The 26,630-nt window shown below is 42.3% G+C and overlaps 1 protein-coding gene across 4 annotated transcripts in view; it reads right to left on the bottom strand.

Annotated features, from left to right (window-relative positions):
• Window positions 1-26,630, bottom strand: part of clip1a (CAP-GLY domain containing linker protein 1a) — a 169,099-nt gene that overhangs the window by 55,905 nt on the left and 86,564 nt on the right. For 3 of the 4 annotated variants that reach the window (XM_078554132.1, XM_078554133.1, XM_078554134.1), the window contains 6 exons: window positions 24,758-24,841; window positions 19,985-20,141; window positions 19,363-19,528; window positions 18,483-18,698; window positions 6,404-8,689; window positions 3,970-4,107 (listed from right to left, as the gene is read on the bottom strand). In XM_078554132.1, coding sequence (XP_078410258.1) covers window positions 3,970-4,107; window positions 6,404-8,689; window positions 18,483-18,698; window positions 19,363-19,528; window positions 19,985-20,141; window positions 24,758-24,841 — 3,047 coding nt within the window. The remainder of the gene's footprint in view (window positions 1-3,969; window positions 4,108-6,403; window positions 8,690-18,482; window positions 18,699-19,362; window positions 19,529-19,984; window positions 20,142-24,757; window positions 24,842-26,630) is intronic. The other variant, XM_078554135.1, reaches the window with a different exon arrangement.

The following is a 26,630-nucleotide window of genomic DNA, read 5'->3' as shown; positions in this document are numbered from 1 at the left end:
ATCCCTCCTCACAGCTGTAAGTGATTCTTTAGCCAATAATGCTACACACCCATCTTTTTATCCCCTCTCCATCCTGCCTGAAAACTCTATATCCAGGGACGTTTTTGCCCTTCTTTGAGACAAGTTTCCGGCCAGTAGAGGTGGCAGCATAGTGGTATACAGTCGGGAGGGAGTTGCCCTGGGAGTCCTCAATATTGACTCCAGACCCCATGAAGACTCATGGCATCAGGTCAAACATGGGAAAGGACACTTCCTGCTGGTTACCACATACCTCCCCCCATTTCAGTTAATGGATTAGTACTCCCCTATGTCCACTTGGACGAAGCATTGAGATGGCAAGGGCACAGAGTGTACTCTGGGAACGGGGGAAACTTCAATATCCATCAGCAAGAGCGGCTCGGTAGCACCATTACTGACTGGGGTGGCCGAGTCCTAAAAGACATAGTTGCTAGATTGGGTCTGCGGCAGATGACGAGGGAACCAACAAGAGGGAAAACCTACTTGATCTCATCCTCACCAATCTAGCTCTCGTAGATGCATCTGCCCTTGATAGTATTAGTAGGAGTGACCATCGCACAGTCCTTGTGGAGATGAAGTCCCATCTTCACATTGCGGATATTCTCCATTGTGGTGTGCGACACTACCACCGTGCTAAATGGGATAGATTTCAAACAGATCTAGTAACGTAAAACTGGGCATCCATGAGGCGCTGTGGGCCATCAACAACAGCAGAATTGAATTCAACCACTATATGTAAACTCATGGTCCAGCATATCCCACACTCTACCATCAAGTCAGGGGATCAACCTTGGTTCAATAAAGAGCACAGGAGGGCATGCCAGGAGCAGCATCACGCATACCTAAAAATGAGGTGTCAACCTGGTGAAACAACAACACTGGACTATTTGCATGCCAAACAGCAGAAGCAGCATGCAATAGGCAGAGCTAAGCAATCGCACAACCAATGGATCAGATCAAAGCTCTGCAGTCCTGCCGCATCCAGTAGTGAATGGTGGTGGATCGTGAAACAACTCACTGGAAGAGGCAGCACCACAAATATCCCCCCTCAGTGATGGGAGAGCCAAGCACATCAGTGCAAAAGACAAGGCTGAAGCATTTGCAACCATCTTCAGCCAGAAGTGCTGAGAGATTGACCCATCTCAGCCTCCTCAAGGTCCCCAGCACCACAGGTGCCAGTCTTTTGCCAATTCGATTCCCTCCATGTGATTTCAAGAAACGGCTGAATGCACTGGATACTGCAAAGGCTATGAGACCTGACCAGTTCTAGCAATAGTACTGAAGACTTGTGGTCCGGAATTAGCCACACCTTCAACCAAGCTGCTCCAATACAGCTATAGCACTGGCATTTACTCGGCAATGTAGGAAATAGCCTGGGTATGTCCTGTCCACAAAGGGCAGGACAAATCCAACCTGGTCAATGATCACCCAGTCTATTCTCGACCATTACCAAAGTGAAGGAAGGTGTTGTTGACAGTGCTATCAAGCGGCACTTACTCAGCAATAACCTGCTCACTGACACTCAGTTTAGGTTCCATCAGTGCCACTCAGCTCCCGACTTACAGCTGTGAAGATGGATGTTATTTTTAAAAATATTTTTGAGCATATGGTGGTATTCTATAAAGAAGGCTGTGTGTGTGTGTGTGTGTGTGAGAGTGAGAGAGAGAGAGGGAGATTAATTAAACTGGCGGGGAAGGTTACTAAAGTTTTTTGCTCTTATCTTACTAAAGACAACTGGCCTGGGAACTGAGAGATAAAAGGGGTAAATGTTCTAAATGCATACATTTGTAATGAGAGGCCCTGATGAAGTGGGTTTATAAGTAAATAGGTTAGGTTTAGAAATTTGCTTTGAGAGATAGAGAGAGATTTAGCTTTTCAGCTGTTAAATTTCAAAGGGGAGTAAGGGACTTATACAACTTGGAAAGGTTTCATAAGTAAACAAGGGAAGATTGTTACAATTATTTGGCCTGAAAGGTGAGACAATAGGAAAACATGAAAGATTTTTATATTTTGGAGAAGTTGAGTTCAAAGAGATGCTAAAGACAATGGAATCAAAGATGAAAGGGAAAAAGGATATTCAAGGAAAGATGTTGAGCTGAGTTGTATTGGCCATGTGGGGAAGATATCCTGGGACCAGCTCTGTGCTGACAAAAGGTGCAAAATCTGAAGCAATGATCCAGAAACTAGGAAAATCTTTGTCTCAGAAAGCAGTCTTGATTCTGAGTATTCTTGGATTTCCACAACAGAGTGGAAGCGAGCGAGAAGTCATGGGGTATACCTTCAGTAAAGTGACAGCAGTTTTGCCTTGAGTAATATTACTGGATTTTTAAAGTTAAAAATCTAAAGCAAGTGTTGCCAAGAAGGTGCTTACTGTTGTGTTCTGACTAGGCGGGTTCTTTTGGGGAGCTTTTGTAAAACTGTTTTAACTGTATAACTTTTATCTTGGGTACTTAAGTATTCTCTTCTTGTTAATTTTTAAAGTCCAGAGGTGTTACTGGAATTCTATGCTTCAGGGATCAGTAGGTTTCTCCTAGTTTTCAGAATACAAAAGAAAAGGTTATGACCAGTAAGACAAGTTTCCCTCTGGGATTTGGCTTGCTCAGCAAATAACACCAGCTGGGATCATAACACAGCCTTGGTTCAAACACAGACAAAAACAGCTGAACTTAGGAGGTGAGGTGAAAGTGACAGCCCTTGACATAAAGGCAGCATTTGACCAAGTGTGGCATCAAGGAGTCCTAGCAAAGTTGGTGTCAATGGGAATCAGGGGAAAATCTCCGCTAGTTGAACTCATACCTAGCGCAATGGAAGATGGCTGTGATTGCTGAAGGTCAGTCATCTCAGTCTCAGGACATCACTGCAGGCATTCCACAGGGTAGTGTCCTAGGTTCAACCATCTTCAGTTGCTTCAATAACCTTCCCTCCGTCATAAGGTCAGAAGTAGGGATGTGCGGTGATGATTGCGCAATATTCAGCACCATTTGTAACTCCTCAGATACTGAAGCAGTCCATGCCCTTTTGTATCAAGGTCTGGACAATATTCAGGCTTGTGATGATAAGAGGCAATTAACATTCGCACCACACAGGCGCCAGGCAATAACCATCTCCAACAAGAGAGAATTCAACCATCTCCCCTTGATAGTCAAAGGCATTACCATCGCTGAATACCCCACTATCCACATTCTGGGGGGGTTACCACTGACCAGAAACTGAACTGGACTGGCCACATAAATACTGTGGCTACAAGAGCAAGTCAGAGGCTGGGAATTCTGTGGAGAGTAATTCACCTCCTGACTCCCCGAAGCCTGTCCACCATCTACAAAGCACAAGTCGAGTGTGGTGGAATACACTCTACTTGCCTGGATGAGTGCAGCTCCAACAACATTCAAGCTGGAAACATCCAGGACAAAGCATCCGGTTTGATTGGCACCCATCCACCACCTTCAACATTCAACTCCCTCCACCTCCGACGCACAGCAGCAGCAGTGTGTACCATCTACAAGATGCACTGCAGCAACTCACCAAAGCTCCTTCAACAGCACCTTCCAAACCCGCAACCTCCACCTCAAAGGACAAGGGCAAAAGATGCATGGAACATCACCACCTGCAAGTTCCTCTCCACTTATCACTGTTCCTTCATTGTCGATGGGTCAAAATCATGGAATTTCCTAATAGCGCTTTTGGGTGTACCTACACCTCATGAACTGAAGGGGTTCAAGAATGCAGCGCTTACCAGCACCTTCTCAAGGGAAAATAGGGATGGGCAATAAATGTTGGCCTAGCCTGCGACGCACACTTTCTGTGAAAGAATTAAAAGAACTATTTTTAATCTGCTCTTGGTTGCAATTTAACATCAATTTTGCAACCCTTAGTTTATGTCTCAATACAGCAATGTTATATATATACTAATTTTGAAGCCTACATAGAACAAAGCAATGGGTTAGCTCTTACCTCATTTTGAAGCTTCTGGTTTTTCAGCCTTGATTCTTCCAATTCTATCAAAGTTTCAGTCTTCTGTTGGTCTAGTATGTTCTTCTCCTTCATAACCTGCTCTAATAACAGTCCAGCCTCTTCAACTTTTTTAGAAGCCTAAAAATATAATATATCCTAATTTCAGGTAATTGTTTAGAATTTCACTGAAACAGGTTATAGGAAAATTCCAAAAGTTAAACACATCTTACATGTGGATGGATCAAGTTAATTGATGTCTTGTACATAATGTAATTCTGACTTGAAAAAAAGTATTTGAGAAAATTATGCAAATTTTATTTTTAGAAATTTTAACTATACATTTTTTTTGTCCTGAACCTATAGTTTTACATTCCATAGTATCAAGTTGAATGTTAGTCAACATTACATTAAATGCTCTTAAAATTTCACAGAAAATATATGCAACAAAATCTAAGATTCCAATGTGCCAGATTCAGTTTCACGCCAAACATGCTACTGATATTTTTTTAAATTATTAAAGTAATTAACATGGAGAAAAGCAAAGTTAAAATTCTCAGGTTTTAGAAACTGCCAACAGGTCAATTCATCTTCTAAGTTACAAAGAGAAAATTATTTTTAAGAACTTGATATTTGTTTTGAAGCTAATTAAAATATTATATGCCACATATTACTTTATTGCCAATTCTTCGTAGTCATTTAGCTTGCTTTAAATTCAAAGAAAAGTTTGGAATTATTATTGGTAGATGTTGTTATTAAATTTTAATGGATCAGCTTAAACGCACAAACTTGCAGCCCGCACCCACCAGAACAAAGGGATCCATGCTGGACTATGTTTCCAATGGGCACTGGCCCCTCTCTGGTATTTTATCGAGTGGTCATTCTTCAAGCCTGAATTGCAATGGTGAGCATCCACACCTACTGAACCACAGGTCTAGGGCAAAAATCATAGCTGATCATTTACTGTAGGTGACAGTAAACATCTACTGTCCACCAGGAGTCACCAAGTGGTGAACAGGAGTGGAAGCCCTGGCTAATATAATGCTCCGCTAACTACTCCTATTATAAGTACTTACAATTAGAAAGCACCTTAGAGGAAGAAAAATATTCCCAAGGTGTTTCACAGAGGAGTAAAGAAATAGCAATTCGCTACTTTGAAGAAGTGGTTCTTTGTGACTGAAACATTTGAGACATTTCTTTAGTACTCTATAAATGCAAGCCTTCCCCCCCCCCAACATTCAGAGCCACGTAGGGCAGTTGTAGCAGCACTATTGGCGCCCCAACTACGATCAGCAAACTCAGCACAGTTCATATCAAACCTGGCAGCTTACTGGCCTATGTGGTTCAGTACAATTTTTTAATTAATTTACGGAATGTCAGCGTTGATGATAAGGCCAGTATTTATTGCCCATCCCTAACTGCCAAATTGAGAAGGTGGCAATGAGCCATCTTCTTCAATACAACTTAATAGGTGAAATGGCACAGCAATCCACTAGAAATGAAGCACATTTCTGTGCGTCTAGATTCACATAAATCAGATCGGATAAGGATGGCAGATGTTCAGCCTAAAAGACATTAGAAAATCAGATGTGTTTTGATGACAATCTGGTGGTTTCATGGTCATTATTATTGGTACTAGCTTTTTATTTCAGATCTTAATTAAGTTTATAGTTCCTGGCTGCTGTGGTGGGATCATGTCTCCAATCAACAATCCAGGCCTCTGGATTAGTAATCCAGTAACATATCCACTATGCAACCAAACTCCATAATGCATGCACTCACTCACTAGCTTTATACTTGTACAGTTCTGCCTAACGGCTTCAATTTGTTTTTGCTTTTCTTCAAATTAGCTGTTGGCAGTAAATACTGGTTTCACTGTGGATAAAGTTGAAGTTTTGAGATTTTAGAAATAATTGCATTCTGCATAAAACACAAAATTCTGTCAAGAATCAGAATGTTTTTTTTTCCTAAATTAACCAAGAAATTGATTTGTTGACGATAATCAGTCTGTTAAATTTGGGAACATGTAAAGTAGTTCCTTTGATCAACTTGAACACAAATAAAATGATTAAAGTGTTGTTAATGAACAGAAAAAACCTAAATATTTTTCCATGTTAATGTATATTCAAACTTAAAGCTTCATTTCATCCACACTCGAACAAGATTTCTAACTGTATATAATGCAAATTAATTCAGGAAAAATGAGATTCCGGAATTATAATGACTACAGCCACCTGTGCAAAGTACCCACACCATCTATCTACTGGATTGACAAGCCACAAAAGTTATTTCCCAGAATTAATGTAATCTAAAACATAGTTGACAAACACTGTTAATAGTGATCAAAAATGTACAAAACCAAACCTATTAGTGCACTCATTAGCAAACAAAAGTGCCCACAACTTTCTGGATTTATCTGAATGTTTATATTCGGTACCTCAATTTTCTCTGATAAAGTAATATTCTGATGAACCTGAAGATCTTTTATTTTGGAAGCAAGATCCTCTTCATGTTTCAGCAATACCTCCTTTTCACATAGCAGCTGTTGGAGTTTTGCTACAGCTTCTCCATTGTCTTGAGCAGAAAGAGCAGCCTCTTCACGTACCCTGCAGAGGGATCCAGCTAGCTCGTCCTTCACTCGAACAAGCTCTTCTTTTTCTGTGTGTAGCTTTTGTACTGTTGCTAGTAAATTATCCTTTTCTTCCCATAGCTTTAACCGATCCAAGTCACATACCTCCTGGCTACTGCGAAGTTCATCCAAGTGTAGCAAAAGATTTGATTGTGAAACCTCAATCTCTACTTTTTCTTTCATTAATATATCAAGCTCCTTCTTCAGCTGTTCAACATTGGACACCAGCCAATTTTTCTCAACTGTTAGGTCTTCTTTTTCACTAGCAGACTTCTTTCGTTCAGCATCTATGGCCTCTTTTTCTGTAACTAGCACATCTTTTTCTGAAAATAGTTCATCATTTTTAGCTTTAAGAACATCCATTTCTTTCTGTATTAGCTGGAAATTATTTTCAAGTTTTGAATGAGCCATAATGAGACACTCTTTTTCCAGTTTTTCTGCATTCCTGTCTTGTATTAATTGGTTCTCAAATGCTCTCATGTGTTCGTTTAATTTATTATATTTTTTTTCTAATTCCTCCCTCTGTGCAATAAGGTTTTCTGTTTCAGAGCACTGTTCCTGAAGTTCAGCTGCCAGTCTCTGCTTTTCTTGCAACAAACAGAATCTCTCTGAATCCTCAACGGTTTTGCTGTTCTGAATCTCATCCAAAAGTGTAGACAAATTTGATTTTGAGACCTGGAGCTCTCCATTTTCTTTGGTCATTTTGTCAAGCTCTTTCTTTAAAAACTCAATGTTGCTGAGGAGCTGATCTCGTTCTGCAGCTCTGGCTGTATTTTCAGAGACTACCTGCTGTTGCTCCGATTTGATTTTGGCTATCTTGCCCAAGAGAGATTCATTTTCTGACAATTGCACATTGCTTTTTGATTCCAAGGTCTCCTTCTCCTTTTGTAAGGATTCACAATGAGTTTCAAGCTGTGACTGCCTCAGCCAAAGTAAATCTTTTTCTGTTTTCAGGGCATCTTTCTCTTCGCTCAGCTTCTTCTCGATAATGGCTGCCTCCTCAATTGATTTCTGCAGCTTTACAATCAACTCCATTTTTTCCTTAGCAAGCTCATCCCTTTCTACAGTAAGTTTTCTCTGCGATGTAGTTAGCACTTCTTTCTCTTGGAGCAGCTGGAGACGTTCAGAGTCTGTTACCTCCCTGCTATTCCTAATTTCATCCAAGAGTTTTGACTGGCTGGATGTTGAGACCTTAAGTTCTGCATTTTCCTTCACATATTTTTCTAGTTCTTCTTTCAAAAGATCTTCATTGTTCTGTAGTTGATCCTTTTCTTTAATGCAGGTTTGTTTTTCAAGGATAGTCTTCTGCAAACTTAAACTAAGATCTCTCTTCTCTTTTTGAAGAGTTTCTTTTTCAGATGCAAATTCATCACTTGCTGATTGCAGCAGATTTTTCTCCTTAGCTAAAAATTCACACTGAGCTTCAAGCTTCGAGTGTTTTAGTAAAAGAGAGTCTTTTTCCACCATCAGACCATCTCTTTCTTTTGTCAGCTTCTCAAGAGCAATGGCTGTCTCTGCACATGACTTGTGGAAACCTTCTGTAATCTTGTCTTTTTCTTTTGCAAGCTCTTCTTTTTCTGTAATCACTTTCCTGTGGGCCGATAACAACTCTTCCTTTTCTTGAAGCAGTTGTGTTCGTTCACATTCTGTTACTTTGCTGCTTATCTGAACTTCTGCCAGTAATTTACTCAGGTTGGATTGAGAGACTTGGAGGTCTTCATTTTCTTTTGTTAACTTATCAAGTAGCTGCTGCAAATGTTTGATTTCCATGAGAAGCTGGTCTTTTTCAGTCTTTATTGCTTCTTTTTCCAGATCAAGTTGTTGCTGTTTACACTCAAAATCCTGCCTTTCTTTTAAAAATGCTGTTTTTTCCAACTGGAGGTCCTCATTCTTTGATTCTAACACTTGCTGCTCTTTCTGCAGGGAAATACACTGTAACTTCAGCTCTGAAAGTTCAGAGAATATGGACTCTTTCTCAGATTTTAGTGCATCTGCTTGCTGGATCATCTTTTCTTTATCCCCCTTCAAAGCTCTCATATCCTCTGTTATTTGCTCACACTGAGTTTTGGCTGCTGCTAGCTCATTGGTTAAAGACTTGAGAATTTAAGTGGGGAGAAAGGAAAATAAAAACATAGTCAAGTAGACAAATGAAAACAGCATGGATTAAAGACAATACAAAAGTAAAGTGTGCTGCTCAAACACAAAATAAAAAACACAATAACCAACAAGTCCTTGGATTTCTCAGCAGATTTATGAAGGAAGAAAAAATGCACCGACCTAGATCACAGTATTTAAAACTAAAAAAAAATTCTAAAAAGTTTAGTATTACAGTCATAACATTCCCTTATGAACTTCAAAGCTTAGGGATGCAGTATTGATAAAAGCTTTTGGCCATGAAATTTTGATAACTCCTGAAAATGGATGTGGGGTTCACGACACGCGATTAACCCACCCTGCTGCCTCTAATGAAGACAGCACACAAACTTTGTGCCACCTGCTAGTGTAATTGACTGTATCATGCAGCCATTGCTATGTGTGCTGTTGAGTGGCTGAACTTTTGAGCAGGGAATGCAAAATCATAATAGATTAGCACAAGTTAAAGTTAGCATGCCCCACTGTCAGAAAGATATAATAATTTTCATAATGTTATTGGAATCTATTGTAAAGTAGAGCAATAGTGGGGTCGGGGGGGGTGTGTGTGTGTGTATGTTTGAAATGCTAAATAGGTAAACATGGGTGAAGTTTTAGAATGTGAGGTGTAAGAGGAACATTTGTATTTTAAAATAAACCAGAGTAGCTTGAATTCAAAAGAGGGGGCGAAATGTTACACCTAGCCAGAATAAATTAAGAAACAGTGTGTTTATTTTTCCCAAAGATTACTGGTAAAATTAGGACAATGATAGATTTTTATTATTAGAGAGGTAAAGTCCAAAGACATAGTGAAACAATGGGAATTTGCATTCAAAGGGGAAAATATCTATAAAGGAGAGAAGGCTGTGTGTAAGAGCAGGCATTTTGAGATCTAACACAAGTATGAAAAGCCTCCAGTATCTAAGCCTCAAGCTGCTGTCTACAAGGAACTGAAACGGAGAAAAACTCACTTTTAATTCAGCTGTCCAGGGTGTGTGCATTGCCTGGGTCTGTTAAAATCTATGGGCAGGGTTTTCTGTTTAGGGGGGGTGGGGGCGGGGGTGGGGGGGAAGTGAGCGGATGCCGCTCGCGATCGGATCTGCTCCGCCATTTTACGCGGGAGGGCCAATTAAGGCTCGCCCAGCGTATTTGCCAACTCCCGTGGGAGTGTGCGGGCGACGGAGGGCATGCACGGACCGCCAGGTCCAATGGCGACCCGGCAGTCTGTTTAAAAAATGCCTGGCAGCCTTTTGTAGGCTGCTCACAATGGCCAGTTTCAGGCTGCAGCAGAAGAGCTCGGGTAAGCAGGCCAGGCTGGACAGAAGGCCAGAGGAGCAGGCCAGGCTTGAAGGGTAGGCCAGCAGGGGGCCAATGTGCCCTTCGTTTTTCTGATGACTGCCGTGCTGCCCTCCTCAAGGAGGTGGCAGCATGGCGGGAGGTGTTGGTCCCCTAGATTGGGAGAAGGAGGCCCCCCCACATGACCAAACATGCCTGGGAGGAGGTGGCGAAGGTGGTGAGCTCCTGCAACGTGGTGCAGTGCACCTGGATCCAGTGCTGCAAGCGCTTCAACGATTTGCTGCGCTCTGGCAGGGTGACTACCATGTTGGCATTGGGCATTTAACCCAGCAGGTAGCCTTACCCTTTGAGCGCTCCGCCCCATCTCCCCCAAAGTCTTACTGTTGTGACTGCATTGAATCATTTAGGGCATTTTTCCTTTGCTGTGTGGGCAAGCAGATAGTGCCCATACTGAGGTCAGCCTGAGTGGGTCATGAGGAGATGAGTTCTCCCCCGTACCATGGGTTGATCTTAGTCCCACATGACTGGTTCGGGGGCAACCTGGAGGAGTTGCACCTAGGTGCATACTCAGAACTCCAGGACATGTCCTAGTCAGGGTAATGAGGTGGTGGAAGTGGAGCCTCAAGGTGTTCGGTGCCACGACTATCTGCTGCCCTCTACGCTGCACGTGGTTGCGCCTCCTTGCTATGAGAGGAAATACCGTGTGGTTCCTAATGTGATGTAGGCAGCATGTGTCCAAGGAGGCATTGGGGGGGGGGTGGGGGGCAGGCCTAGCATCTTTGAGTGATCAGCAGCAGCGGGGAGAGGAGCCACTGGAGGCCTGATATGCCCCACTCTGGTTGGGGTGTGGTGTGCGCGAGCAGAGTCTATGTGAAATTTGCCCTAACCAATGGTCTTCTCTCTTTTTCAGGAGAAGAATGCTCATAATGCGGCTGAGCGTAGGACTGGAGGCAGCCAGACACAGCTCTCCATATTAAGCCGCTTCGAGCAGGAGGCCCGTGAGCTGGAGAGGCACCATGCACCCAGGTCTACTGGTGTTGGTGAGGCGGGGGTGGCACGGCCAGATATTTAAGGCCAACAGTGAGGTCCTCATTGTCCTCCCAATAGCCATAGCACTGATGATTGTTAAATTAGTTATTGTTGCAGCATTGCTGGGCCATTGCTTATGGAAGCTTGAGTGCATAATGAGCCGGGGGGAATTGCTTACACTATTGTTTAATATTTGTGATAACTTCTGATTCGCACATTAAATGCCAGATGTGTAACCATGGCTGAGGGTGCCTCGTTTCTTTTGCATATGTATGTTTAAGAAAAGTGTCATGAGTGTTTTTTTTGGACATTCAGCTTTAGGTACAAGACCTTAGTTAGTGCTAATGACCTGCAGATTTTGCACTTAGGTGTCGAGTATCAAGGCGGCAGCCCAAGCTTGTCCTGGTGATCCATCTGTGTTGTACTAGCTGAAGGTTCGTTGGATTAAAGCCTTCAGGGTGTCCCTGCCTCCTTGGAGTAGTTCCGGGTCAGTGTCTACCCGCTCAGCATTTCCTTGTGCATGCTCATCCTCGGAATCAGTGCTGGACTCATCGTGTGCAGCCGCATCCACTGTGTCAACGTCTTCATCGTCCACTGTGTCCCCCCCTTTCCAGCGCAAGATTGTGGAGAGCGCAGCATGCAACCACTATCACCGAGGCACGATCTGGGGGGTACTGGAGTGCGCCCCCTGAGCGGTCTAGGCACCGGAAATGCATCTTGAGAAGACCGATGGTTCTCTCCACTGCAGCCCTTGTGGAGGCGTGGCTTCTATTATACCGCTGCTCAGCTTCTGTTCTTGGATGGCAGAGAGGCGCCATGAGCCACCTTCTGAGGGGTCCTTTGTCATCCAGCAGCCATCCATCAAGCCGGGCCGGAGCACTGAAGAGACCCGGCACCTGGGAGTGCCCGAGGATGTAGGTGTTTTGGCAGCTGCCTGGGTACCTTGCACAGACTTGTAGAACCAGCATCCTGTGATCACACACTATCTGCACGTTCATGGAGTGGAAGCCCTTCCTGTTGACGAAGGCACCGGGCTCACCTGCTGGCGCCTTGATGGCCACACATGTGCAGTCTTTAGCACCCCGGACGCGGGGGAAGCCAGCAATGGCCGCGAAGCCTCTGGCTCAGTGTGTCTGGCTTGCCTGGCTCCAATGGAAGTGGGTGAAAGTCAATGCACACCTGAACAAAGCATTTGTGACCTGCTTGACACAAGTGTGGACAGCTGATTGGGAGACACCACAAAGATCACCCACCGAGCCCTGGAAGGAGCCAGAGGCATAGAATTTGAGGGCAGCTGTGACCTTCAGAGCCGCTGGCATGGGGTGTCCGCCCACACATTTAGGGGACATCTCAGGCCCAATCATCTGACAGATATAGTTCACCGTCTCCCTTGACAGCTGCAGCCTCCTTCGGCACTGCACCTCAGACATATTGAGGTAATTGCTTCGCCGCCTGTGTCCCTGCCAGCAGGATAGTGGCGTCTTCTGCGGACCGTTCCGCCTTGGACAACCTTTAGCCCTGCGCCCTTTGTGCCTGTGCCTGTACTCCCAATGATGGCTCCCCTGGAAGCTGAATGTGCACTCCTGGCCTCCTCCTCCTTCTAGATCTCCCTTCCTCCTCAGGAGCTGCCTCCAGTGGACAGATCAGATCTCATATCCAGGCTATGGGAAGGCTTCCTGAAACCTGCAGGCCCGGAAAAAATTCCTCACTGCAGAGTGCTGGCCTGAAGGTTAAAAGTCCAGAAAAAGCTGCTGGGATGCGTTCTGAAGTACCGCAGATTACACAGGCAAGTTTTAAAAACTTTCTGTAATACATCACAGAGCAGATTCACAACCCCACTGAGCCCTCTTATCTTGCCCGTAGATGAGGTTAATAGAAATGTCTCCTACCCGCCTGCCTGTTGCACCCGTGCGCCGACCCAAAGATTGCATGGGTGCCGAAAAATCGGCGTTGATTGAAGACTAAAGGGCCTTAAGTGGCCCGTTAATTAATGGCGGGCGCGCATCAGACTTCATCGCGTGTCCACCCAGCGAAATATCACGATGGCGCGCGGTGACGTCAGGACGCTCACCCGACGTCACCGCGCGTCATTTTACACGCGGACGTGCGGGGCCCGCCCTCCCGCATGTCAAATGGAAAATCCTACCCTATGTGTTTTTGATGTTGTCTTAACATAGGTGTAGCTGGGAGTTAAGTTAAACTGGGAGTTAGGTTAATCAGGGGAGCTAGGAGTTATCACAGAAGTGATTTGTAGACCTATGTATGTGCTTAAAATTATTACTTCTATTAATAAAAGTTTAATTTAGTTTTGTAAAAAACCTAAAAGACTCAATGGTCTTATTACTGCTGAATTCAAGGCACGCATCCTGAAATAAATACAAATTGTAAACAGTTGTGGCAGTTGTTTCAAGTTTCCCTCTTGGATTTGAACAGCTCGCATTTACCATCCGCTGTGCCATAACACCCACGCAAAGCCAACCTCCACCTCTTAAAGGACAGGAGCTTTCTTGGCTGGAGCAGGAAAGCATTCTTCAACTGATTCTTACCTGGGAAAGACACAAGAATGGCACAATGTGGCAGAGAACAGGCTCCAAGATTTTCCAAAGGCACACTGGAGGCTTTGGAGCAGAAGTTGGTGTGAAGGAAACATGTCATCTATCTACATGGGGCAGAAGGCCCTCCAGACAAACTTTGTGAAGGCAGTGAGATCAGATAGCCATGATGGCCAATGCCAGGAATATAGCCCCAAGGACCATTTTGCAGTTCAATAACCTTACATAAGTGGTCAAGGTCAGTGAACAAATCATTTTCCATACAGCATCAACTGCACCACTAGCATCTCACGCAGCTCAATGCACCACATCCCATCATTCACCTACCAGCAGCCTTCACCAATCACAACAGTACATTGACACATCTCTCTCTTGCAGGACAAGGTGGTGCATAAACAGAGACAGCAGCAGCTATCTGGCAGGGTGCATGCATGGCTGCATGTTCTTACCCTAGTGGAGGTGACTGTGATCACCATCATTAGAACAGCCATGGCTAAGATTGTAGCCATTGGTGAGGCTGAAACCATCGAAGATTACAGAATCCTCATATCTAATCCTCCTCCTCACATTTTACAATCTCTTCTCATTTACACACTGGAGATGCTGTAAGCGTGGACCTCTTGCTTTCCCTCTCTCACCACAGCCCTACCCGCGTGCCTTTTTCCTTTCAGGTACCCAGGAAATGTCACTTGGACAGGTAGTGCTGGAAAAGCAGGAAGACAATAATAAAGAAAACCATCATCACTCACTCTCATAGCCACCAAGTTCAGATACTGCTAGTAATTAGCATCAGGATACACAGTGAGACGCTTGGCACGAGTAGCCGGCAGTCAGGGCAGGGGACAGGACAGCATAGGCGCCAGCTCACCAGAGAGCGAGTTCTGTTGCAGAGGATTCAGAGATGACTTCAATGGGGTTGGCTACAGAAAAAGCTGATGAGATTTTTTTATTCATTTAATGGGATGTGGGCATCACTGCCTAGGCCAGCATTTATTGCCCATCCTTAATTTCCCTTGAGAAGGTGGTGGTGAGCTGCCTTCTTGAGCCACTGCAGTCCCTGTGGTGTAGGTACATCCACAGCGCTGTTAGGAAGGGGGTTCCAGGATTTTGACCGAGCTACAATGAAGGAACGGGGATATACTTCCAAGTAACAGGGTGGTGAGTGGCTTAGAGGGGAACTTCCAGGTGGTGGTGTTCCCATGTATCTGCTGCCCTTGTCCATCTAGATGGTAAGCCTCGTAGGTCTTGAAGGTGCTGCCTAAGGAACCTTGGTGACTTTCTGCATGATGAAATGCTTGATGCATTAGCAGGCCTGCGGTCAATATCAAGGAACATGGAAGAGTCTGGTATCAATTTTTCACAGGGGTTTCCGCAAAGCCTGAAACCCATTCTTCCAGCATGCAAGTGTTGGCCAATTCTATTAGCCCACTAACAAACCCAACCACGATGCAGCCCCTGATGACCAATGACGCAGTTTCCAATGCAGCACAAACAGAAGCCATCCAACGTCTGCGCCCTGCAGTGGAAGTTTAGCTTTCTGCTATGTAAGTTCAGACTGCTGCCGTCATAGCTGTGGATACCAGCATTCAAAGGGGCTTGCGGGGTCTTCTAACAAATTACCAGAATTTCTGAGGCATGCCTTGGGGGAGTGGTAACAGCTCCACATAGCAGGAGCCTGCTATCCTCTCTCAGGATTACAGCATTTGTTGAATATATGGTCAGCTGTATATGGTTAACAGAGGGCATTAGTTGGAATTTTGTGCTCCAAAGTGGCAGCACTGGCATCAAATAAACATTACGTAATGACTGCCGACACAATCTGCCTACTCTGCCTATTTCTGGTGGATGCTCCCTCCATATATGCTAACGCACTCAACAAACTGGCGTCCCATGTGTCTAGCACCAGAAATGTTTGTGAGCACCGCTGTTATCAGTTTGGAGTCAAAACAAACTCATAGGGCAGAATAGAGCAGGGGGTGGGGCCCTCTCGCCGACGTGTAAAATGACGCGGGATGACGTTGGGGGGAACCCCCGACATCATCCCGGCCCATTTAAATTTTCAGGCAGGCGGGCCCGCAGCAAAATCAGCTGCGGGTCTGCTAACCTGTCAATGGCCAATTGAGGCCATTGACAGAATCAATTATACAATTAAAGGACCTGCCCGTCCAACCTTAAGGTTGGTGGGCAGGCCAGGAGCCCCAGTGGGCAATAGAAAAAACATGAAACCTCATCCACCGGTGGGATGAGGTTTCATGTAGGGTTTAAAAAAGTTTAATAAAATTATGTAAATTATGAACGTGTCCCCCTCATGTGACAATGTCACATGAGGGGGACACGTTAAGGAATCTTTTTTTCTATTTTTAATATTTTAAAGAAGTGTCAACGATCTCCCTGAGGCAGCCTCAGGGAGATGTGTGCTCTTTCGTGCGCACTCTTGCTTTTGGGGAATCCCCCCCGCTCACACAGGAAGCGCATAGCGATTCCCGCCGGGCATCACGCTAGTTGGGCCTTAATTGGCCCGTCCACGTAAAATGGCGGCCGGGCCCGCTTCTCCGGCGGGGATCGGATCCCTGCCTGCCGGAGGAGATTGGGTCGGGCCCACCCGCCTGACAGGCAGAAAATTCTGCCCATAGCATTGAAACCCGGCGCAATGGAGCCGAATTCCCCTACTCTTGTCACTTCCCTGTGAAGCACTTCAAAGCATTTCAGAGCATAAATTATTTTGCAATGTCAGCAATGTTTTTCCACTTGACATGAAAAAGATGTGATACACCAAATGAGCAATATTAGATTTTATAGTAATTCACAACTCAGAGTTGTGTTCTTTTTTAAAAATGGAAGGGAAGATAGGAAGTGTGTTGAGCATGCCACTGCACTGTCTACACCATTGGTAAGGAGTCTGGCTTGAATCAAAAGGAAGTTTTTAACCCGGAAAAGTGGAATAGAAATCAAAAAGAGCATTGACTCAACGTATTTGTAAGCCTATATACTATCTTACAAAATAAATTGTTTGCTTCTTAATTTATTTCCTTTAAAATTGTATTTTAAGTCTTTACTGCAGTGAAATCATCTGACATCTTTCTCTTATCTGGCATTTTTTTTACTGTAATACTCTGATTATTTTAGCACGTGCTTTAAAAGCTTAAAAAATGGCTTGCCCAGGGAGATGGGAATACTCAAATTGTCAAACTATATTCCTAAAGAATGATTTTCAGATTATTCCCCATTTCCACCTGTCCAGCATCATGGCCCATTTCACCAGATTGTTATGACTGCTAGGCTTTATAAGATAGTTATGTTTTAAACTGTTTCTTTTAATTTAAGGGAAAAGAGGATGCCCTGGAATGGGAGGTTGATGTGAAGTTACGCTGAACTCTGCCCAATGATGAGCCCATGTGACCTGGTTGCGAGGGGGCCAAGATCAAAACTTATTCAAAGTCAGGTATAAGCTTTAGCACATGGACACAGCTTATAGGCTCTCAGAATGAGAGACAGTGAAGAATTTGGGACAAGTACACGTTTAATAGGTGCTGCTATGCCAAACAGAAGAAAATAACTACTTTAGGGTTAACCACTATGTGACAGGCTGGTGAGGACTGAACCCATGTTCAAGCAAACAGGGATTGTGAAAATTAGAGACCATGGAATCACCAGAGGGAACCTTACAATGGGGAATCCATTTGATTATGGTCAAAGGGTTGAAATAAGAGGACTTTGTTTACTTGTTGACCACTGTTTTCCAAAGCAAGTATTTTAGATGTTAAAGGCACATCTAAATTTGTGTCTCTTCCAGTTATAGAACTGCCAAATCCCATGATGGAAGGTAGCAACTCTGCAAATAAAAAAGTAACATGAATTTGTTCCTGATAAATCAGCTGAGGAACCCAAAGGCTTCATTTTCGTACAAAATGACAATATTTCTTATTTTCTGCAAGAGCATAGCAAACACAAAGGATTATTATAAAACATGATGAATGGAAGACAAAAGCAAGAAATAAACTACAGGGTGCAGATGAACAGCCAACTAATAAGAATTTTCTTACTATCACTGCTACAAGTTTCTCTAAAATAGAAATGTAAATAATTAGCATATTAAACAAGCGCTTATAAATTTATGCAGCATCCAATATTGTCATGAAGTTAGATAAAACGTGTACTATAGTTCTTAGCACACCAAATTTGTGTTAGATAATATGCATTTTTGGTTAAGGCAAGACTGAGCAAGTCACATACTTGGCAATAGTCTTTACTAACTGTGTTTCAGGACCTTTATTCCGATCCTAAGAATTCATCTTGTCCATGAATCTCAACTGATGTAAACATCTATTTACTGAATATAGCATTTAGGTACTACAAATGCAGTTAAAATAATATCTTTTAATAATTATTGAACTCTAGACACTGCTACAGTAGTAACATGAGCAAGTAGTCTTGGTGTTAAATCATGTAGGAAATAAGATTGTGCACTGCATATTAGCAACTTGTTGCTGATTCAGAAGCCATTTAATCATAAATGTAGAATGTACAATAGAGATTGTTTCAAAGCTTCAAATGTGGAATAGAGACTTAATTCTATGTATTGTCACCATTTACTACCCAAATAGGATAATTTTTGGCTAAGATACTGCAAATAAATATTCTGCAGGATGGCCTCAAATCAGAAAACAAGCCACCTCAAAATTTAAACAAAAACTGATTTTAAAAAATATAAAGAGCCCAGCAATACCTTGGATGTAGATAAACAGACAATAAATTACATCCTAGAGTTTTTCAACAACCTGAGCTTTCCACACTCCAAAGTAAATAGTTAAACTCCTCTCACATTGCAAAATATACAGGCTTTAGAAATGAACAACTAAATTTAATGGTTGTAAGAATACCTGGACCTCTTCCACTTGCTGCTTTAATTCTTCTACCAGTTTTTCCCTTTCATCATTCTTCTCCCCAGTGATCTTCAGTGCTTGTTTGGTTTCCTCTAGGTCCTGCTTCAGCCCTTTCACTAGTGCATCATTGTTGGCATTTATTTCTGAAAGGGCTTTCTCATGAGTGGTTTGCAGCTCTTTGTTGTGTGCACTGTACATCTCCACCTGCTTTTTCTGTGGGAATCAACAATTAGAACAGCCCTTGCAACAGCCGTCAGGTTAAAAACGTAGCAAAACACAACAGTATAAGCTTCTCAGAAACCTAAAAATGTGTTTATAACTTTTCTAAATATATAAGGGAAATGCATCTTAAAAAATATGAACTTGCTAAGTAAAGAGATATGTTTTGAAGTGAACATGCAATACAGAATGAAATTAAGATGCCATTCCTGCAAATGTTCAGAAAATCTAAGACTTTCAAAGTGGGAAATAGTTTGCCAGCATGTTGTGTTCTTTCATGCATTTGTCTGATTTTTCACATCTGAAATAATTTATAATGCTGCACATTTGAGGTGGGATTTACACCAGCACAAAAGATGTCACATTCTAACTAACCTCTAATTCACCAAGTATGGAGACATCCTTTATTTACACTTGATAAATCTGAACTGTACAAATTTAAAACGTAATTATGCAATAACTGCATGAAATATTAGTGGATGGGTTTTGTGGAAAAATCGTTAAAGGATAAGGTGGTTAACTTGCACTTTTATAAGTAAACATTCAATATTCTGCACAGACTGTACTTTCTTTTTTTAGGGAGGAGGGTTATAAAATTTTGTCATTAGAAGTTTATTCATAGCTGGTGCTAAAGCAACAGCTGAATGGTTGCTCGTACCAGGTCTGTCATTTTCTCCAGCATTGCTTTAAGCTCAAGCTGATGTTTCTGTAGCTCCTCCTGCTGAGTCTGTTCTGTTTTACATGTGAGTTGCTCCAAATTTTCCTGTAAACGGGCAATCTTTTCATTGGATTGATAATACAGAGCTTGAAGTTCATCCTGTTTCCTAAAGAAAAAAGAAAAAACTATTATTTGATGAATCTCCAAATAGTTATATAGAGCAGCAAGGGAAATGTCTAAAGGAAATGGAGAAGACGCATAAAAAAAATAACAAAATAATGCAGAAAATGTGATCCTAATGTCAGCAAAAGTGTTCTCAATTTCCAGTTTCTTCCCTCACATCATTGGTCATTATGTACAAGTCTGGTTATACAATTTTTATCCACTGCAACCCGCATGTAACAGGATTGATTATAGTTTTCTCTTAGACATTAGAATACAGGCTAATAAAAACCTACTCATTATGACCAAGCTTCTAAACATTTTTACAAAATTTTTATTAAGAGACATTAGAAATCAGGTTTATAGACTTCGCAAATTGAGAATAAATCATTTGTTCAAGATCAATAACCAATCACAGTAATCTCACGCAAGCAATCACGCACAAAATTTAACAAGGTACCTTTCTTTTTCTTTCAGCTCTTCGTTCATCTTGGTGAGCTGAGCAGAGTTATCCCCTGAAGATTTCATCATCTCAGTGATGGTGTTCTCAAGTTTGGATTTATCCTGAGCTAGTTGTTCAGCCTTTTCCTCTTCAACTTTTATTTTTCTTTCCACGGCTGATGAAAGCAGAATACATCACACAGGACAACATAGGCAACAAAAAGTACAAAGTGTAAAAAATGTTGCAAAGAAAGTTATAAAAAATCTTTCAAGATTCAAAATATCCCAAAGGAAGGCTCAGGTGTTCAAATATTTCTGGAAAAGAGAAGACTTACAAAAATGTTACACTTGTTCAGAATGCTACCACATTAGTACATTTTTACGCCATTATTAAACATCTGAGCTGTATTGGTATCGTGTAAATTCTTAATACGTAGGAGGTTGCGTAAACATTTATACACTGTAATTTAATTTTATCAATAATTTATTCAATTTGAAAGTCTGTCCCTTTAGTTTAATTCAAGTTAATTCAATTCAGGATTTAATAACAGCAATTATAAACTTAGGAGGAGGGGATCCTGCCTAAACAAATCTCCTGTATTTCTTTGAGGAGGTTATAGTTCAAATGTATAATTGAACTCTATATGGTACAGTTTATTTTGACTTTCAGAAAACTTTTGACAATGTTTCCTCGGAAAGGCTCAACTTCTGCAGAGTTCTCCTTGACAGCCCCACTGCCTCCATAATCTACAGCTCACTCAAAATGTTACAACCACTAAGCCAACTAAGTCCCACATCAGTTCTGAACTTTTATGCCCTCTGGATCAATAACTTGGCCTGTTTGCTTTTAAATCCTTCAATGCCCTATATCCTGTCCTACCTTAGTGATCTCCTCCAGCCCTCAACCCATAAGAGCCGGCTCTTCTACCTTATTCACTGGCGGTGACTGTAAGTCACTATGCTCCTACCCTTAGTACCTCCTTCCACCTTGCAATCTCCTGCTGTGCTTTCAAAAGCATTCTAAAAATGCCGCTTTTCTGAATCTTTGCATTTCTCCTCTCCCTCCTTCTCAAGAGCCTTTTCTGTTTCTGCCTTGCAAAGTACATAGAGATCTGCCAGTCCTATTGGTCAAAGAAACCAAATCAAAGATGAAAGGAGACGAATAACTTCAATATTCTACTTGCAGATAAAACTGTGTCAGAGCATTGGGAGGCATTCAAGGAGGAAATTGCAAGAGTACAAGGCAAATATGTTCCCATAAAGGTCAAAGGCAGAGGGGGGGGGGGGGGAATCAAGTCTGGAGAACCCAGGATATCAAGGGGCATAAAGGTTAGGATTAAGGAAAAAAGAGAAGCTTATGGCAGATACCGAGGGTTCAATACGGCAGAGTCCTTAGAGGAGTGTAAAAAGTGCAGAAGGGAACTTAAAAAGGAAATTAGGAAAGCTAAGAGAGTGCATGAGAAAGCATTGGTGAGCAGAGTAAAGGAAAAGCCAAACGGGTTTAAATACAAAAATAGCAAGAGAATAACTGGGGAAAGAGTAGGGCCAATTAGGGACCATAGAGGCAATGTGTGTGTGGACCTGGAAGACGTGGGTGCAGTCCTCAATGAATTTGTGTTGGGCTTCATAAGGGAAAAAGACGATGCAGATATAGACATCAGGGCGGAGGACTGTGAAATATTAGAGGAAATTAACAGAGAGAGAGAGAGAGGAGGTACTAGAGGGTTTAGCGGCCTTAAGAGTGGATAAATCCGCAGGCCCGGATGAGATGTATCCTAGGTTGTTGAAAGGGGCAAGGGAAGAGATATCAGGGGCCCTGGCAGTAATTTTCAAATCCTCTCTGGCCACAGGTGAGGTGCCAGAGGACTGCTTACGTTGAACCATTATTAGAAATGGAAGGAAGGGATAGACCAGAAAATTACAGGCCAGTCAGTCTAACCTTGGTGGTGCGGAAGTTACTAGAAAGAATTCTGAGGGACAGAATATATCTGCACTTGGAGAGACAGGGATTAATCAGGGATGGTCAGCATGGATTTGTTAAGGGAAGGTCGTGTTTGACAAATCTGATCGAATTTTTTGAGGAGGTAACCAGGGGTGCTGATGAAGTCAATGCATTTGATGTGGTCTACATGGACTTTAGCACGGCTTTTGATAGGGTCCCTCATGGCAGACTGATCAAGAAAGTAAGAGTCCATGGGATCCAAGGCAAAGTGGCACATTGGATCCAAAATTGGCTGAGAGGCAGGAAGCAGAGGGTGATGATACAGGGATGTTTCTGTGACTGGAAGTATGTTTCCAGTGGGGATCCGCAGGGCTCGGTGCTGGGGCCCTTGCTGTTTGTGGTGTACATAAATGATTTGGACTTAAATGTAGGGGGTATGATTGGAAGTTCACGGATGTCACAAAAATTGGTGGGGTGGTAAACAGTGAGGAGGATAGCCGTACACTGCAGGAGGATACCAATGGACTGGTCAGGTGGGCAGAGCAGTGGCAAATGGAATTAAACCCGGAAAAGTGTAAAGTAATGCATTTGGGAAGGGCTAACAAAGCAAGGGATTACACTATGAATGGTAGGACCCTGGAAAGCATTGTAGATCAGAGGGACCTTGGTGTGCATATCCATGGATCCCTGAAGGTAGCAGGGCAGGTGGATAAGGTAGTTAAGAAGGCACATGGGATACTTGCCTTAATTAGCCAAGACATAGAATACAAGAGCAGGGAGGTTATGCTGGAATATAAAACGCTGGTGAGGCCACAACTGGAGTACTGTGTGCAGCTCAGGTCACCACATTATAGGAAGGATTTGATTGCACTGGAGAGGGTGCAGAGGAGATTTACCAGGATGCTGCCTGAGCTGGGCTGATCTGAGCTATAAGGAAAGATTGGATAGGCTGGGGCTGTTTTCCCTGGAGCAATGAAGGTTGAGAGGGGACCTGACAAAGGTGTATAAGATTATGAGGGGCATAAATAGGGTGGATAGGAAGGCACTTTTTCCATTAGTAGAGGGGTCAATAACAAGGGGGCATAGATTTAAGGTAAGAGGTAGAAGGCTGAGAGGGGAGTTGAGGAGAAATTTTTTCACCCAGAGGGTGGTGGGAGTCTGGAACTAACTGCCTGAAAGGGTGGTTGAGTCAGAAACTCTCGTAACATTTAAGTAGTATTTAGATACTCACTTGTGTTGCCATAGCCTTCAGGGCTATGGGCCAAGTGCAGGAAAATGGGATTAGTGCAGTCAGATCTTTGTTGATTGGCGCAGACACGATGGGCCAAATGGCCTCCTTCTGTGCTGTAGACATCTGTGCTGTAGACGTCTATGAGTCTATGTCTATAATATGCAACCATTATCAGGTTACCTGACAGTACCACCTGTACCACGATGGACTGTGCAGTAGTTTCACATTGAAGTCTCAGCATCAGCTGACAGTAAGGGTGATTAATGGGTGATTACTCCTACACTGAATATTAAGTGTGTTCAATCATTTAGACACATGGGCAAGATTCACAATTGGGACGCTGGATGATCACTTGAAGTAGCTACAAATTAGATCTGGGGAAATGGAAACGTAACTAGTCTCCCAAAAGGTTCTGCCAGTTAAAATGATATAAGATCATGACTGATGGTGGCAAATTATTTTCACCATCACTGGTACGAAGGTAGATTTATTTTGTGCCTTCCTATGTGTGTATGTGTATTTTTTTAAATCTCTGAACAATTCTATATCTGAAAAGTTCATGGAATTGAAGAAAGTGATTGATAATCCCGCCTAAGTAATTGAATAACTAAATTCAGAGCAGAGACACCCACTTTACATGAAAAAAATACTAATTTGAATCAAACTTAGCTTTAGTGAACTTCACAATGTGACAAAAGTATAATAATTTTTTCTAGTTTATTGTGAAGTAGGTTTATGGGGTAAGTATAGGTGGTTCTGTCTGTGAGATTTAATTACATTTGGAGTCAAGTAGACTGCAAGCTTGAAATTATCAAAAGAAGCTCGGTGTAGAAATGTGCACGACATGTTAATAAGTAAACATGGATGCTGGCTGAGCATGTAAGGTGTGAAGGGAATTTGCATTTTTAGATAAATGAATGGATTGTTTGGATTTCAAAGGGATCTTAGTTTGTTTACAACTAGCCAGGTAAGCAAGGCTAAGTTTATTTTTCCCAAAGGTTACTGACAATATTGGCAACATGAAAGTTTTAATATTATAAGGAAAATATAATTTCAAAGACATATGGGACAATAGAATTTATATATTAGAGAGAAATATATACAAAGGGGAAAGAAAAACTATGTAAGGGAAGCCATGTAAGATCTAACAGGAGCGTGTGAAACAGTCTTCAAGAAGCCTCTAGCCATTTGTGCATAAGTCTGCTATGTAAAGTAACTGAAGTTGGGGAAAAGCCATTTGGAATTCCACTGTCAAGCAGGTATTGTGTTAATTTGCTGGTTTTGTTTAAAATCTAAAATCTATTTTGGACTGTTGCCTTAAAGGGGGTGTATAACTGGGAGTCAGGTCAATTAAGAATTTTAGGAGTTATTATAGTAGTAAGTAATTGTAGTCTTATGTATGTGCTTGAAATCTTTTACTTTGTTAATAAATATTTTAATTTAATTTTTACAAATCTCCAAAAGTCTTGGTGGACTCATTACTTCTAAATTCAGTGCACACATCATCTTGTAATAAATATGAATTGCAAAACCATTGTGATAGCGCGACCAAGTTTCCCTTGTGGATTTGGTCCGCCTGGCACACATTATCTGCCATATCATAACAGCAAATTGCTCACCAGAAAGTTGAGATTTTAGCTCCACTAATTCAGATGAAAGTGAAGTGTTCCGCTCCTCTTTCATATTCAGTTCTGCAAGTGTATCTAATTATGAAAATGGAATATTAAGAAAATATGTTAATATTCTTAAGATCAGGGGATAAAATTTTCAAACACGTTGTTAAACAGTATTCTGCCCAAAAGGTTAAACAATAGCCAATATTCTTTCAAAAGCATCCAATGATATCTGTACATTAACTTTACCAGATTGCCAAACATGTTGGTTATTCATGCTCACTCAACTGGCCATCTTCATGTGTGAGCCTACACAATTAAGAGTCAGCAGGACAATCTCAGCCAAACATGGTGTTAATGCCCACACATTACAACATGCAGTTATTAGTGATCAGCAACCGGAATCCTGTCTATTTTTTGCTCCCCAGCACAGGATCACAGAAATGTGTAATATGAGCCCCAAAATCTATATCCTTTTCTTCTCTACAAAAGCTGTGATGTCTCATCTCACTTCTGTGCTCACTCACCATAAATAGTCCTCCTTTTCAAGTCACTGTTTAATTCTCTTTTATATGCCCCATTTCAAAAATGATTCTGCATTCTCACCACCTCTTACAAAAATATATATTTTTTAATTGTCCTTTTAATTCATTTTGCATGCTCCCTCTTGTTACTGTCTCGCAGACCACAGGGAACAACTTTAAAACAGACATTCAGAAACATGAAAACCCCTATTAAGGAGCCCCTTCACCTTTTCAGCACTTGCAAAAAAACACTAATCAATTAAGCCTCTCTCAATAACTAACTGTTTGTCCCAAATAACATCCTAGTGAATCTACAGTGCACCTTTTCTGCTACTTTTATATCTTTCTTACAATGTTATGTCCAAAACTACAACAATATTATAACACCAGCTGAACCAAGATCTTGGAAAGTTCAGCATTCCCTCCTTGACTTTGTGTTCTATAACTCAACATACAACTCAAGGGTTCCATTTTCACTTTAAGTGGCCTTATATTCTCATCCTGTCATCCCCTAAATGGCCTACATAGCTTAAGACCTTCGCTGATCACTTCCTTATATCACTCTTCACCCACATTCACTTTTTCTTTTCTACCTTTCTTAATTCTGTATTCACCCTTGGAGAAAACTCTCTCTCAATGCACTTACAGCTGCACTTTCAAAATCACAAAGGCCTTTGGCTCTTCATTCACCATAACATTTCAGCAGCTACCAATCTGCTCAACTACATCCTTAGCTCCATCTTTTATGCCCTAGTCCCCATTAAAACCATTACTCTCTTATCCTGGCCATTCCTCGCAGATAGTCTTCACCTATGCTCCCTTAATTCAAGGGACACAGACTTGAATGGATATGATGGACAACTGGTTCAGCCAGTCACTGTCAGATCTGGTTGGATCACAAAGTGCCATCAGGTCCTGCCCTCTTCTGCCAAAACTGTTCACCATTCCAGGATCATCCTGGAATGTACAGATAACCCCCACCTTCTGTTCTCTACTGCCATCTTCTTAAACCCCTCTCCTCTATCTTCTCCATCCTCATCTCCAACAATAAGCAAGAAAAGCTCATGGACTTCTTTGTCATTAAGATCGAGACCATCCAATTAGCTGCCTCTGCAACTTCCCTTCCTTCCCGTAGTTCACCATGACAAGCTTCCTGTAAGGGTCCCCCTCCCCTAGTCCTGAACTTGTATCTTTGTTTAGTTTCCCTCCTTTCTCTTCTCAGGCGATATCATCCAAAAGCATGTCAGTTTCCAAACGTACACTGACAACACACAGCTCTACCTCGCCAGCACCTTTCTTGACATCTCCACTGTCTCTAAATTGTAAGACTGCTTGTCTGACATCCAGTAGTGACC

This window comes from Cetorhinus maximus, chromosome 12 (genome assembly GCF_964194155.1).
Source record: "Cetorhinus maximus chromosome 12, sCetMax3.hap1.1, whole genome shotgun sequence".
In the NCBI taxonomy this organism is placed as follows: Eukaryota; Metazoa; Chordata; class Chondrichthyes; order Lamniformes; family Cetorhinidae; genus Cetorhinus; species Cetorhinus maximus.
This window is presented reverse-complemented; position numbering and strand designations above follow the sequence as displayed.